This window comes from Centrocercus urophasianus, unplaced genomic scaffold (assembly GCF_019232065.1).
Source record: "Centrocercus urophasianus isolate 14NV4802_14NV808 unplaced genomic scaffold, USGS_Curo_1.0 seq_41, whole genome shotgun sequence".
NCBI classification, from domain to species: domain Eukaryota; kingdom Metazoa; phylum Chordata; class Aves; order Galliformes; family Phasianidae; genus Centrocercus; species Centrocercus urophasianus.
In genome coordinates this window covers 1,121,146-1,137,199 of record NW_024884989.1, presented here as the reverse complement: position 1 = coordinate 1,137,199, position 16,054 = coordinate 1,121,146, and the positions used below count along the sequence as shown (strand labels likewise).

The 16,054-nt window shown below is 48.5% G+C and overlaps 1 protein-coding gene across 1 annotated transcript in view; it reads right to left on the bottom strand.

Moving 5' to 3' along the window:
- Window positions 1–16,054, bottom strand: part of DNAH9 (dynein axonemal heavy chain 9) — a 191,448-nt gene that overhangs the window by 7,431 nt on the left and 167,963 nt on the right. Inside the window, exons 63-67 of the mRNA XM_042833278.1 lie at window positions 13,789–14,016; window positions 10,246–10,437; window positions 9,464–9,655; window positions 8,566–8,736; window positions 6,232–6,414 (exon numbers count right to left, since the gene is read on the bottom strand). Of these exons, the coding sequence (XP_042689212.1) occupies window positions 6,232–6,414; window positions 8,566–8,736; window positions 9,464–9,655; window positions 10,246–10,437; window positions 13,789–14,016 (966 nt within the window). The remainder of the gene's footprint in view (window positions 1–6,231; window positions 6,415–8,565; window positions 8,737–9,463; window positions 9,656–10,245; window positions 10,438–13,788; window positions 14,017–16,054) is intronic.

Here is a 16,054-nt window from a genome sequence, read left to right as displayed (position 1 = left end):
CTTGACTTTTCCTCTACCCAGCAGATCACTATTTTTAAAGCTTTCAGAAATATATATCAGGTTGGCCCAGACAGGAGAAGAGGTGGAACATCATTGCACAGTCAAAATAGGGGCTCTGCATAATGGCATCCCTCTTGAACTTCTGGTACTCTGCAGTAGGGCTCCAGTGTCTGCTAGTTGACCATTAAGAAAACCCCTGCTGAGCCCAGCTGAAATTACCTTCAGTCCACACAAGAGCTGCCTGGATGGCAGTGCTGCAGCTGACAGAGGCTGAGGAGAGCTGCAGCAGCCTGTGGGGCACACGGATGGGGCTCCCCAGCTGCTGAGGACAGCCTGCAGCTGCCAGGCCCTAAGGGTGACATTGCACAGGGCACAGTCCCCAGGAGCACCTGGAGCAGCTGGGGGTTGAGTACAGGCTGGCAGATGGACTCTATGACTGCAGCACTATCTGTTGGTGGAGGACCCGTGCCACCAAGAAAAGAGCTGCAGGAGGTGGTCAGCAGACTGTTTAGCACCAGAGATGGTGAGAAAGACCAGCTGGATCTTCTCTGAGAGCCTGCAGCTATAATGAGCCTCAGCACCTGGCCGTGTTGAAGGAAGGGCAGAGTCTATGCCTACCAGGTGGGAAATGGAGACTGTTACAATCAGTGTTGGAAGCTCGTGACTTCCAGCAGTGGGAGGAAGGCTCCTGCTCCCCCTACAGCTGCAAAGTAGATTCAGTGCATTGCTAGGAGATGACGGGCTGGCAGCTCTGCACACAGAAGCACCCATGATGGCAGCACAGGGCAGAGCAGCCAGTGACAGCAATAGCTGATCCTCTGCTGCTGAAAAGTCCCTTCTGCCAACCTGTCTTGTAGCCGGGGAACCTTTGCAGCATGCTGGGAGCTTGGATCACGACATGCCTAGAAATACCTGATGGTGGGAAGTAAAGAAGATGGAGCCAAGCACTTTTCAGTGACGAGTGATGGGACAAGAGGGTATGGGGACAACTTGAAATACAGGAAATTCTGCTGAAATACAAACTTTATTTTTACTGTGAGGGTGGTCAAACACTGGCATAGGTTGTTCACAGAGGCAGTGAGTCTCTGTCCTTGGAGATGCTGAAAATCCACCTGGGCATGGTCCTGGGCAACCTGCTCCCTCTGAGCCCACTTTGAGCAGGGGAGGGTTGGATCTGCAAATGCAGGCACAGCTCGTGATGTCCTTCACAATTTAAAGCTTTGCATGCTCCATGCTGAGATAGAGGGCACGACACACTGCAGCAGTTTGGACACACAGTTAATGCTGCGTCCATTACAAATACTTACTTTTGTCCCCTTAACATTTTGCTAAAATTTATCTGACTTACAATTTCTCTTTCCCTCAGGCTGAGTGTTTTTGGAAAGATTAACTGAAATCAGTTGTGCCATTGCTGAGAACGAGGGCGAGGGAATTGGGTCAGTCTGTTCACATTAACAAATTCCAACTGTTCTTTCACAGGACTTCAGTGCCTCCAGCCACGAGGGCAGCAGAGGTGCCCTTTGCTGGGGCCAGGAAAATCTATGAGGCTTTAGCAAAAGTTGAAATCCTTTTAGAGCAACCCCTGACACGTGTTTAGCAAAGCTTGTCAGCGTCCAGCAGTTAAAAAATCTTTGCAGTTTCTACACCAACCATGCTGTTTCCCCACAGAGCTCTGATCTGCAGGCTGTACTTACAGGCTCCAGCAGGATGAGATCACAGCCAGAGGTGCAGCAGGCAGCAGGAGCAGGAAGGAACAAGTTAAAAGCAAGGTTTCCCCATGGATTTGTGGTGGACAGAGATTTAAAGACATTTGTTTTAAGCTAGAGGCAGCAAATGAGGTCAAGTGAATGGTTTGGGGGAAGCAGGACAATTTGCAGTTAGTCCTAAACCAGGAGGAAGAGCTGCATCTGCCTATGCAAAGGCACAGCCACCCAGGGAGCAGCCCACATTCCCATCCTCTGTTCCTCTTCAGTGTTTTACACTTGAGGGGAACCTGCAAACTGCAGGATGGATGGTAAAAGGTCTTTAAAGCTCCAAGTACCCCCAAGTAGTTCTGAACAACATGGATCAAACACAAGCAAAAGATGTTTGCTGCATAGGTGTTCACTACATGGTGGTAAAGAAACATAAAGGCAGTGTGTGCCCCAGGCATTTCCTTGGAGAAACCCAAGTTTTTTCACTTTAGAACACAATCTAAGAAAATTTAGTGATCTGTAATTAAAACTCACACGACAGAGAAGTGCAGCCATGTCCAAGCAGAGGGCCCCTCACCCGAAGCCATGGGCAGCTATCCCCATTCTGCTGCTCAGAGGCACTTCTGCTGGCACATCAGCTCTGAAATCCCATTTCAGTTCCTTCTCCATCCCTGTCCCATGGGCCATCACCTCCCATCTCAGGAGAACTCAGACCCCAGCAGGACCGTTTTTCCTGTCCCATAGGCAGCTCTGGTTAATGCCATGGTGAGACCATGCCCAAAGCTGGTGGCCAACGGGTCACATCAGGACACAGACCCACAGGACCTCCAAGCAGGGTCAGGCAGAAGCATTCTTCACTCTTGGAAAGGTTTTGTAGCAGGTAGAAATATTGCAGAACGCACACAAGCACTCAGACTGATTTAAAAACACAACCCTCACGATCATATATCCTGTCTAATTTTGCTTTCGGGAAACAAATGAATTAGCAAATGTAATTCTCAGGAAAGCTTGAGAAAAGCAATTTTTAAAGCCTGTGCACTCGAGCATACTTGCTGGAATCTCCTGCGAGGGTTCAAAGCATCCAGAGCTGCTCTCTCATACCGTTGCCCAAACACAATTACGCATACATTTGCATTTCAGATGCTGAATACTAAAGTGCATCCGGAGTGATTCAAGTTACTTTTTTTTTTTCCCCAAACACTGAGAGTAATTTTCATTAAAGACACCCTTGAAGGAAATCCTAATCAGCCTGCAGACATTCCCCCAAGATGAGCAGACTATTGTCACAAATTGTTTTCTCAATTTAAGGTTATTTTTGCTCCGTGCAGCGAAATGCCAACCAGCCTTACGGAATTTGGTCTTACTGTATCTTTTTACATTATTTATTGCCTTCATTTTGGAGGCTTATCCTTCACTGAAGGTGCAAAACAGAAAACCTGCTCACAGGAATGGCACTGGATAGAACATTAACACATGGGGGTTCCAGCCCAGCCCCTGGCCTCACCAAAGCCACCAAGAATAAAGGGCTTGGAACACAGTGTGCCAGTTATTTTTGATGGCCACCAGTCTATTGCAATTTCTCTTCCTCTTCATGGGATGTCTACTATTTTTGGGCCAAAAATTGCTTTCCCTTACACAGACACGATGAATTATTCAAAAACTCAAATTAGCTGTGACATTTCCAAATCACCTTCTTTAGCAGACAGTCAGCTAAAAACAACAGGACTGCAAAAAATACTAAGCTAAAAACAATAGCATTGCTTCCTCTGTGTTTCATTTTTCTATTCTGAGATCTGTGGCTCCTGCTGTGTACACTCTCCTCCTCTGAGTGCTGTCAGTCAGGACCACAATGCAGGAGATTAATGTGCATCCCATAGAGGTTGCTCTCAGAAAGAACAATTAAAGCTGGATTCCTCTTCCAAACTGAGTGTGGAAGCCAGGTTGGGACAGCACCTAAGCCTTGGCTGTTATGTGACACCCACAGCACAGGAAGGGCCCTTGGGTGATGCTGGGAGCAGCATAGGCCATGCACAATGTCCAGCTCAGCCCTGCAGGGACCCATGCAGCTCTGTGTACAGACACAGAAGGGTCACCCAGCGAAGGTGTCTCAGACCTGTCAGTATCCTCAGCACACTCAAGACTGAGAAATGGTATCACAAATCTGTACATCCTCTCTGTGCTTTCGGTCTCAGAACCCCACTGTCAGAACTGATGTTGCTGGGACCAACACATGTAGCCCTCAGCACTGCCTGTGCTGCAGATGCAGTCCCACTTCCCTGCCATGATTCATGGTAGAGCTTTGGAGACAAATTGGCCCCCTCTATTACTGAGGGGGAACTGAGCTTGTTTAGCTTGGAAAAGAAAAAGCTCTGAAGCGACCTCATTGTAGCCTTCCAATATTTGAAGGAAGTGTATAAGCAGGAGGGGGAATGACTGTTTGTGAGGGTGGATGGTGATAGGAGGAGGGGAATGGTTTTAAAGTGAGACAGGGGAGGTTTAGGTTGGATATTAGGGGGAAGTTTTCAGCCAGAGGGTGGTGAGGCACTGGAACAGGTTGCCCAAGGAGGCTGTGGATGCCTCATCCCTGCAGGCACTCAAGGCCAGGCTGGATGTGGCTCTGGGCAGCCTGGGCTGCTGGTTGGCGACCTGCACACAGCAGGGGGTTGGAACTGATGAGCATTGTGGGCCTTTTCAACCCAGGCCATTCTATGAGTCTATGATTATTGCCTGATTTCCATGGTATACACTGCCTGTGGTTTATTTAGGCCCCTGCTTCCCCTCAGTCTCCCTTCTAATATTAAACAGCTTACCCTTATCCACACTAAATGTAATCACTACACATTGTCCAAGTCACATTTAGAGCATGTTTAGTGCTGGCGAAGTGAAACATTAAATCACTTCTTTCCACCTATCTCAGGAAACAGGATTTTCAATTCCCCTGCCTCATGCTAGAAAATAAAGGAAACCTGTTTATAATAATTGACCACATAAATATAAACCAATTTTAAAATGGACTGCATGTACCAGGCCACCACCAAACGTATGTGACACGTCTGTTTCTTGCACCAAGCCAACAAGCATCAGTGGTGAACACAATGCAAAAGTGCTGCACCAACACGGACCCAGGCTGCCAGGTTCACAGCGCACAGCATGGCCAGGATTTAGCTCAGTCCTATCCCTTACCCCCCTGAAAATCTCAAATCCAGTACACACTGCAGATATGCTGTCTGGAGATCTCTCTTCAAAGGTGTCCTCAACACTGGCACTGCCATGCAGACTCAGGGCAGGTCCTCCATGCTCCCCTGTCAGGCTTTTCTATGGGGTCAGGACAAAGTAGCTGCAGTTCCTTCAAGCTCTTCCCATGCACTGCAAAGTATTTCTGTGAGCTGAGATTTTGGCAGAATAGGATGACAACTGCCTTTAAGGAAATCATGGAACAGGGACTGCCCAGTGACTGGTGTCCTTAGCTGCTGCTCCACACCATGAAATCATCCAGAGAGCAAGTTTGTATCAGTGACAAGGAGAAGGCATCAGGGTAGCTCTGAAGTCACCGGCTCTGTGCCATGACCTCCAGCCACCATTCTCTTTCTAAGGGACATGCAGCACGTTGCCACTGCAAAGAATCCTTTGGGGTGACAAAGTGAGGGAGAAAAGCTGCTCCAGGCTGCTGGGGAAGGTCCTTGTGCACTGGCACAGCAGCCTGCTCTATGCCAGGGTATACTCTAATGGAAAGGCAGAAGCCTTTGATATCTTGTGCCAGCGTGTGCCCCAGAGGGAGTTCAGCAGATGACTTCCCCTAGCACTGCATGCAGCCTCAAACCACAGACCTCCTGTGCATCCCACTGAACCCAAAAGCTTGCATATTACCTGGCATGCCCTGTCAGCCCCAGAACCCTTCACCATTCCCTGTAAGCAAAGGCCAAAACACCACCTAGAGTCACACAGGTGACCTTCCTGAATCAGCCTAGCTTCTTACCAGGGTGGAGAACTATCTGTGCATGGAGCAATCATGGACAGCATCTGCATAGGGTCACCCATTCCCTGACCCTCCCCTTCTCCCTTTTGCAATTGACTCGTACCCAGCAATGGGAGTTTTATCCCTTGCAAAGCTCCTGGCTTTTTAAGCCTTTTTGTCTCACAGCTGTGGATAGTCATGTGTCCTTACACATGACCAATCTCTCCTTTGATTTCAGCTTTTGCTGAAAGGCTTTTGCCTTTAATGAGACCTTATTACAAGTTCTCCCCATTAACTGGACATTTTGTGAAAAGGTGTGATTTTTTTGGCTAGGTATTAAATAGGCTATTTCTCAATGCCTGCGAGAACTATTGTTGCTGTGTTACAATACCAAGTACACAGAAGTGCCTGAAGCCCTTGTTACTACGTGTATCTTTAACCCCAGCCAATGCTTGTGCTCGTGGCCTGGGGACAACGTGCCATTTGAAATCCAACTGTGAATCCTTCTCCATGGAGTCAAGTGGGTTTTGCAGCTGGCAGTGCTGACCCCTTCTAGTCCACGAGCTTCCATTCCATTCCTACCTTCAGCCCCAGGTCCAGTTCCTTGAGAGAGCTCTTTATTTCACTGGTGAGGATGTTCATGCGTTCACATTCCTGGAAAGCAACCACGATGTACGGTGTCCTCTCCTCCACCTTTGCCATCAGCTCTGCAATGTTAAACTCATCCGACAGCTTCTCCAGCATCTCATCCAGAAGAGCTTTCACCTGCGTGCCAAAGGGAGTGGAGAGGGATGTTAGTGAATGACCTGTGGGGCTTCTCCAACTGACAGCTGTCTGAACAAGGGATGAAAACTCCGTCTGCCAGTTGCTGTCTCCAAAAACAATCGCTGTCAGCTGTGCTGGGCATTGCACCTTTCAAAGACCTTGCCCCATCCTATTAAAATTCAAATGCTTACAAAGTTAATGTCAGATGAGACACTTTCAAAACGATGGCTTAAAAACATCAGGGTGACACGTAACGCTCTTCTCTCTCCTTGGGTCTCAAGTCTGCACTCTTGCTTCTTCTAAGGTCAGCCTCAATGCAAGAAGACTGATAGGGCTGTAATCTCAGCTGAGCCTCAGGATAACTGAGCTCATGAGCTGCTTTTCTGTGGTCTATTGATAGAGAGAGGTGATTATATCAAACTGAATTTTAAGCTGCATTCTAAACTAATAGAGCTGTGGAAGAAAAGTGCAATGAAACAAAGTTGTTTTCAGGTCACCGACTCAATTTGGTTTGGAAACCAAGTTGATTTTTCAGGAGTGCAGTTACACTTCCAAAATCTGATGTACAAAGCTGGCAAGCGGGTGACAACAACAGCTTCCAGCCACTGGAAGAGGCAGCCCACGGGTAATTCCATTGCCATGCCCTCTGACATTCATATTCTGGACTCTGATACTCTCCCACTGCTGCACTCCCAAACCCTCCATGCACACATTGGAGCTATCAAGAAGTGATGAAGCATGGGCTGCAACTGCAGCCAGCGAAGTGGCTGAAGCTGAAGCTCAGCTGGAAAAGCTCTTGAGCTGCACCTGGTGCAGTATCGAAATACCCTATAATTTGAAATTCCCCCGCAAATCTCTCTGGCTCTGATTTTAGTCACAACAATGATGGCTCATTTTCTCTAATGTGGCCTCAGAAACTTGTGGGAGTAACTGGAGCTCAGAGCCTCAGGAAAAAGACAGCTTTCCAGCAGCTCTGTGCAAGATCTCTATAACCACCTCAGCCAAACAAGGGGTAGAAATCCACAAATGGAGGAGTGGAGAGAACTCTGTCCTCACTCTCTTGCAAGGACCAAGTAAAGAGGCATGGCCAGTGCCAGTTATAAGTCAGGTAATGACAGAGATTGCTCCGAGGAGAACACGAGCTGTGGGAGCATCCCCCAGGCAGGAAGCAGTGCAGCCAGGCCATGCTCAGCTTGCCTCCAGGCAGCTTTCCTCAGAGATCACAAAGCCCACAGGGGCTCCCTGGTTGTCTGCAGGAATCTGCAGCAAAGCCAAGCCCTGTGATGCTGCTGGATCAACCACTGATAGTTCTACTCTGGCCAAGGAGCTGAGTTGCAATTAACTGGCAAAAAGAAGGAGAACTGTTCCCATTTGAGTATCTTCTTTGACTTTGCTAAGTCTGGTTTATTCCCCTCACCTCAAATTCCAGCATGATCTGGAAACTGACCATTCCCGCCCCTTCTGACTGTCCCTCAGGCAAGGACAGCAGTGCCCCAGCAGCACAGCAAGCCAAAGGAATCATCTGTGAAATCACAGCCTTCACTTACGCTTTCTATTAGCCATTCATTAATTTTCAGGGCTTGAAACAGAAGCCTCAAGTCTGCAGAAATCAAAAACTGAGCGAGTGTCGCCTGGTTTCAGATGCTGGTATGAATGCTAGGGCTGGATTTTAATGAGCTGTGAGTTTCAAGAGGAAGAGCTGAGATCAATCTGAGACACGGGCACAGCGGATGGGCTCGGCTGGAAATGAGGAATGACAAGGCCCCTGGGAGCTGGGCAGGACGTGGTGCGTGGCAGATGGTGTGCGGAGCTGTTGGTATGCCAGTCACAGCACGGTGCTTGGGGAGCGGCGGCTCAGAGGTAGGGGAGGCCACAGAAGGTTTATTTGCAACGTCTTTGCAGGATGATAATGAAGGCACTGCAGTTCAGGGGGTAATTAAAAGCCACTGTCCTATTACTGACAATACTCCAATTACATCCCGCTGCGGTGACGTTCAGCATAATATGAGGCTGGTGGTTCTAGACACCCGGTTTGCTTCTGGCAAAGGCAGAAGATGTTACAGCACGCAGATGTGAGACAGACCTGAGCAGTCAGGGCTGCTGAGGAGCGAGAGAGCGAGTAAACACAGCCCGTTTTCCAACCACTCTCACCGTTTCTTCCCTGGTCCCCACTCCTCCTTCGCCCATGCTGCTGTCACGGGGCTGCATCTCCAGCACGACGCGGAAGAGCTTCTCTGAGCTCTGGGTGAGGAATCCAATCTCAGCGTTGGGGTGGAGGCCATAGAGATAAGGAGACTCTGGCGGCAAGGTGTCATCTATGTACTGCACACAGAAGCAGAGGTCAGACTCAAATGCAGAGCGTTCGGCCTCCAGAGCTCACGGGGCTGGAATTACTGCCCACCAAGAAAGTAAGCCTCGGCTGACACCACTCTGCTCGTGGCCTTGAGCCCCACAGGACAAAGGTTTTACTCCTACTGCGAAAATTTGTAATTGCTCATGTTTGCCTTGGCTACATCTCTCAGGCTCAGACCTTCTCTAGCAATTATCTGCTGTGTGTTTCAGCATGAATATTCTGAAATCCCTTGTGTGAGTTTAGCTTCCAGTAGTTAAGTTTCATGAACAAAACCAGCCTAATGTGCCTATCCCTGCTGCCACATTTGTGTACAAAGAACAGATGAGATCAGTAAGTAGATCACCACGACCCGACCTGTCAGCATTTCTCATTAAAACTGATAATAAAAGGAGCTTGAAAGGGCCACTTTAGCAAACAGTATGCGGATGTAATTTTCTAGAAGCCCCGCTCAAGTCTCAAGAACCAATACCATTCATGCATGAACAGAATGAGCCCATGCCAAGTAGCAAACTACCATTAGACTTGGTTTATCCAGGGGATTGATGAAATGTCAGTGGAAACAGAACATAATGGGAAATAACAGGAGATGTGCCGAAACACTGCAATCCTATTCACTGCCTCCTAAAACAGATTATAGGGCAGTTATGGAAGCCATTACACTTCTGTGTATAAATAATGCCAGAAAACAGAGCTTACCTGATGATAGCCATTATAGTCCATGTTCCCCGGGAGGGGGAATCCTGGAGCAAGGAAGAATTCTCCCTCCAGCATTTCCGGCTTAATAAATTCTTCCAAATAGGTCTTGCAAAGCCGTCGGTCCCAGTCGTCCGTAATGTGACCTCCGTACATAATCTCACCAAAGAGGTAGCGTAAATCATCGTATGGGACCTGCAGGAAGAAGCAGGAGGCTGTGACAGAGTGCAGGCAGCACGGCTGAGCTGCAGGCTACAGCTCTAAGACTGATCTGCTCAGTGAGTGCTTCCATTGCACGGTTCCAGTTTTCTAAGTAAACAAACATTAGGCAGTAGTTACATCCTGCCCAGGGAAAATGGCATCACAGCACAGACTCACACAGCTTTCCACTGAAATGCAAATTTGTTCTAAATTCTACTAAACCAAAGACCACTATGCATTTCTAGTGAATACAGAGCACAGGTGCTATTTTACATGGTTTGTAAGCTGCTGTGGATGTTGAAGTTTCCTGCCTCACACCAAAGATATACCAAACTGTGACGTTATGAGACCAAAGGTACCAAGAAAATGACATTTATGGAAAACCTGCAGGAGTTTCAGCATGACCCAGTTCACTACTGGAGGTTAAAAGCCACCAAACAGCAGCCAGCCAAAGCAAGCTGATCTAGTGCCCAATTTGGTGGGTGGCAACCAGCCCATGGCAGAGGCTTGGAACTGGGTTTAAGGTCCCTTCCAACCAAAGCCATTCTGTGATTCTATGGAACAGCTCACGTCCATTCACTCACTTTCAAGCTGGCCTCCAGGTAGTTGTAGAGCACGTTAACGGAGATGGTGAGGTCTCCAGTGCTGAAGGGGTAGGATCGGTTCCAGCCTTGGGGACCAAACTTACGCCTCTCTGCCACCACAGCATGGAAATAGCAGAGGGCAAACAGAATGCTCTTGAACTCGTTCTCCCGAGTGCACATCTCCAGGGTATCCTGCAACACAGGCAGGGAGGCAGAGGTAAGTTCACAGTGTCTCCCAGGTACACCAGATTTCAGACAGACGTGAGCTGATTTGCTTCACGAGTTCATTTCTGCATAACCTACATGCCCTCGAGCTCTCTGAGACAGTGGGCTTCATCACAAATGTGTTGGTAAATTCCACTGCATATTTTCTGAAATCATGTTCTCCTTCGTAAATCAAAGTGATGTTGTAATCTGAGAGCCAGGAAGAGAAGGAAATCTGCACCCTTCCAGCACCAGGCTGTGTCCTGCATCCCACATCAGGGAGATGGAGATGCACTGCAGATGGGGCGACAGCCCTGAGGCACCTCATGCCCAGGATGATGGCACATGGGTGACACTCCATTCTGCCCCTTGGATACAAAAGGTTTCTTGGAGCAGTATCTTTCTAAGCCATGGGACTGAAGCAATGGAGAACTCTTGTGGGACAGCAGTGCTTGATGCTCTGCACAAACCCAGCCCAGCCTTGCACTGTAGCAGCACGTGCTAATGGCACACTGAGGCAGATATGGGAAGGGCTTCCAAAGATCCAAGCAGGGAGGACCAAATGTTTGCAAAGAAAAACAAAAAACAAGCACCCACAAGGTCAGCACAGCAACTGGTGCTTCCCTGCCCAATTTCTAGGCTATGCTTTAAGCTTGAATACTGACAAAGTAGTAGTCATGGTGGAAGGGCAGAAGCTTCAGTGACATTGTACAAAGGAACCAGATCCAAAGAGCCCGAAAGGAAGCAGTGAGAGATCATCCCAGCAGGCAGGACAGGGGCAGCCTGGGCAGCCATGCCTGATCCTGGCACATGGAAATCACTTCTATGGGACAGCAGAGCCAAGCAACAAGGGTCTGGAGGTGAATGCACAGCACCTGGGCCAAAGCTCTGCTCTCATGGATGAGTCTGAGATGTCCTTCTGTGGCTGAAGCCTGGTGGATGCTTCCACTGCTCCTGCCCCTCAAGCACTGGCTTGAGCAGCAGATCCCCTTTCCCATGACAGAAGAATGATGGCATGCCCCATTGCCAGCAGCACAGATCTCTCCAGAACCAGGAGATGGATGTGCTGGAAAGGACAGACCCACACCTCCATCCAGGTCCCTGCACACCCTCCCCAGCAGCACAGAGTGCAGGGCGCCGTGGCCCTGACCTGCACTCAGGCATAGACCTGAGTGAGCAGAGAGCATCCTCCCTGCCAAGGACAGACCCTTTAGTCCAACTCTGTTATGCAATAAGGACCACAAAGGGCACCTGTGTGACTTCCCTCCATCATCTTCACCTAAAATAATGCACTGTGTTAGAATTCTCACCAGCTGTAGAGCTCAGTGTCTCTGCTGAACAGGGGGAACCAGTTGCTGCAAAGTGTACAAGATGTTGGCTAACTGCACAGGACTCTGAATAGCTCAATTCCTGTTTTCCTCTTGAGGAGACTGGACTCTGAGCTCCTTCCACTATCAGTATCCTGATGAAGAACAGGTTTTTCATTTCAGAAAATTCCCCTAGACTTTAAAGAGAGCTTCCTGGAATGAAAACCGAGTATGAGACTTTTGCAGACTCACTGGCCTCTCCATTTGGTTGTGCATTTTTATTTCAGCCACAGAGCAGAACGATATCCCCCCCCACAGTAATGGCCCTTCTCAGTGGCTTTCAGCTAAAAGCTGAATTTGAACATCTATTCTGTGCAAAGCAGAGAAATGAGGTGTAAAGGGGGTCCACCCACACATTCCAGGATTTGTGATAAGAGACATTTTATAATACTTTGGCAATTTAGAAAATGCTAATTACTATCTAACTGAAATGAGCATGGGCAGGATGAAAACGTTACTTTGGATGAAAGTTCTCCCCTCCCTCATTCTCCAGGACGTTTTGTGGAGTTCAGGATGATAAATGACAGTACGAATGACAGTAGATAAAAATGGAATAATCTTCTCTGACTGCTGGCATTAATCCTTGTGCTGTGGCTCCCACTCTCATCTCTTTGGAGAAAGCAGCTCCTACACTTGAGACACACCCCCATATCATTTCCTTGCCCCTTGGAGCAGTGCCATGGGTCCAGCATGGCTGGGGATGCTCCTGATCCCAAGTGACATGGAGAGAAAGATGTGCCCTTTGCCCTTTGTGCTCCTGGTGTAGCCATCAGTAGAACAGAGAGGCTGTAGTGACTGCAGTGCCACGAGGAGGCAGGCAGAGCAGTGGGAGCTCCTGCAGGCCCTGCTGGATGCTGTGGTTAACAGGCAGGGTGCTGTTGGGAGAGCTGCATGCCCAAGGCAGCATGTGTGAGTGAAGGTAATGGACATTCAGGGCAGCAGAGTGCAATGGTCCATGCCTTTTGAAAAGGAATCATCATAAATGTGAGCTGTTAGCCCTTAGCCTTTGGGGTCATGGAGAAAATGGGCTGGGCAGAAGTGCAGCAGTGATGCATGGCAGCTCCAGCACCACCTGGAAGCCCAGGCTGCTGTGGGAGCCACTATGCTGCTCCTGCACAGTTCGTTGTGTCTCACTGCATGCACTGAGCCCTGCTCCCTGCAGTCACAAAGAGAAGAAGAATATTTGCCCATCGCTGCCACACACTCTGTTTTCATGCCCCCTGCACAGGATTCTGCTGCAGCCCTGCAGCAGAGAGCAGGGATAGCAGGAGTGTGGGTGTGTGATAACCACGAGCTGCATGCAATAAAAAGAATAAGCAGCCTGCCACCAGCCCTAGCAGATATTAACTGTGATCATCACAGAAGGCGAAGTTTGGGCTGCTTTCCTCTCTGTGTCTCTGGATTACAGATGTGACATGCCACTCACCAACCCAAAATGGAAGGACATGGAAGGACACCACCACGGAAATCAAGTCAAATCACGACAAATGTTTCCCAAATGCAGCAGAATCATAGAATAGAATCATAGAATTACTCAGGTTGGAAAAGACCTTCAAGATCATCGAGTCCAACCACAACCTAACCAAACTAGACTAATTCTAACAACCCTCTGCTAAATCATGTCCCTGAGCACCACATCCAGATGGCTTTTAAACTCATTCAGGGATGGTGACTCAACCACCTCCCTGGGGAGCCAAGTCTGATTCTGTAACAAAACATCTTTTTTTTTAATTTAAATGACAAAGGCACAAATTGGGCTGAAATCCAGCATCCTGAAAGAGGCTGGCCAGGAGGCTGGCCAGGATCGCCCATGTCCTCCTTTGGAAAATGGAAAGAGATCTGGAGAGCAGAGGAGGGCTGGAGGGGTCTGCAGACACTGTGATGAGAAGGGCTTGGCGATGTCCCCCCACGCCCCTCTGCACGACTCCAGCACCCACCAAGCCCCCAGGCCGCCCAGCAGGACGGTCCCCACCTGGCTGAAGTTGTCGAGGGCTTTGTGCAAGTTGGCATGCATCCCCGTGGGCGGCTCGTTGGTGATTTTGATGGAGTTCTCCAGGATGCCCTGCGGAATGATGTGGCTCTCTGGGCACGGAGCTGGCTCTGCGCTAATGAAGACACGGAAATCCCGATGGCTGCCCTCACTGTGCTGCTCCAGCTTCTTCTCCAGAGAGCTCAGCCACTTGGCCACCAGATGGATGTTCTAGTAGGGACAAAGAAGGCACCACTGAATTGATACCCCCCCAGTGACACTCAAGCCCATTGGGCACCAAATCCGTGGTGAGGACTGACACCCACCAAGGCTAAGCCCAATAGTTGCCCCAAGAGTCCCTCTGTGTAATTCACAGCCCCAAACATCCAGGCATATCAATTTTAAATTCAAAATAATCAATGTGAATGACCAGCAATTAGTAATCAAATGATTTTGAAATAATCAAAATGAATGACCACCATTTTAGGCTCATTTGTGTTCTTGGGGCTGATAACATCCTGTTCATTACAGTTATCTACAGCTGATGAAGTAACATTATTTCCCCAGATCTGCCAAGCCCAAATTAAAACGCTTGCTAATTTTCAACAGAGTAACAGTGGGGATCCATTAAGTGCAAGTTAGTGGGGAAAAGTTCAAGAAAGTGGTTTTATAAATATCTCCAGCTTAAAATAATAAATTATTTGTGCAACTAATTACATCTACCTGTGAGAGAATTAAGCAGTTTTATGCAGAGATGATAAAATGAATACAGACTCACCTTGTTTCCTACACTGTTTGCTAGTTTCCAGGCAAGAAAATAGCTTCTCTGACATTAGGAACAGGTCGGGTTCCTGGGCTAAATCTCCTGTAATGCTAAAGTGTGGTGGGTAACCAAAGGTGGTGGTGCTAACAGGCGCTCTGGAAGGTGATTTATCCCATCCAAAGACAGGACAAGGATCCTGCTAAATTTAAACTAAAAGCAGATGCCAAGAAGATAAACTGCTTGCAGGTGGCAAGGAAATTACATAAAGGAACCATATAATAGGCTTAGAATAAATATATATCATCTGTAAAAAGGATCAGAAAGGAGCTCTCATGGTTAAACAGCAGAGTAATGGAGACCATTAAGAGTAAAATGACATTCTTCAGAAAATGGAAATCGCGTCCAAATGGGAAAAACTGGAAACAGCACAAAATCCAGCCATGGTATGGCTGAAAAAGATTTTAAAGAGCAATCTTCTGAAAACCATAAAAACTAATAATAAAACCTTCTCCAGAAGCCAGAAACATATCAGAGAGCCTATAAAACTAAAAGATGAGCAAGGTGCACCCGGAGTGTCCAAGAAAGGCAAGGCCACTACAGAAAGGCAGAATGTATCTGCAGAATGCTCTCCAGCTGCATGCTGCATGCTGAGCTAGTGGCACCTCTGAGGTTCTCCACCCAGCCTCCTGCTCAGAGCAGGCTCAGGCAGAGCAGGCTGCCCAGCACTGTGCCTCTGGGGTCTGGGAATATGTTCAAGGGTGGAGACTCCACCACTGCTCTGTGCTTAACCGCCCCATCAGGAAAATTACGGATGTTATGTTTAAGGGAATTCCATCTTTCAGTCTGTGCCTTTGCCTCTTGCTTTTTCCCGGGGCACCGCTGTGAAGAGCCTGGCCCCATCTCCTGCACTCATAGCATCACACAGAATGGCCCGGGTTGAAAAGAAACACAACGATCATCAGTTCCAACCCCCTGCTGTGTGCAGGTCGCCAACCAGCAGCCCAGGCTGCCCAGAGCCACATCCAGCCTGGCCTCGAATGCCTGCAGGGATGGGGCATCCACAGCCTCCTTGGGCAACCTGTGCCAGTGCCTCACCACCCTCTGGCTGAAAACTTCCTCCTCATATCCAACCTAAACCTCCCCTGTCTCACTTTAGAACCATTCCCCTTGTCCCATCACCATCCACCCTCACAAACAGCCGTTCACCTCCTGTTCATACACTCCCTTCAAGCACTGGAAGGCCACAACGAGGTCTCCCCACAGCCTTCTCTTCCCCACGCTCAACAAGCCCAGTTCCCTCAACCATTCTTCATAGGACCTTTCTTCACTCCCCCTGCACCACCAGATTTCAACCAACTGATCAACCCCCGCCACTCCTTCAAGTGACAGACACTCCAGTCCCTTAATCACCAGAAAGACTCTTACACTGAAGCAGCAGATGAAGAGATTTTAGGATAAATTAACAAACAATTTCCTAGGACCAGATGGTATGCACCCTAAAGAAAC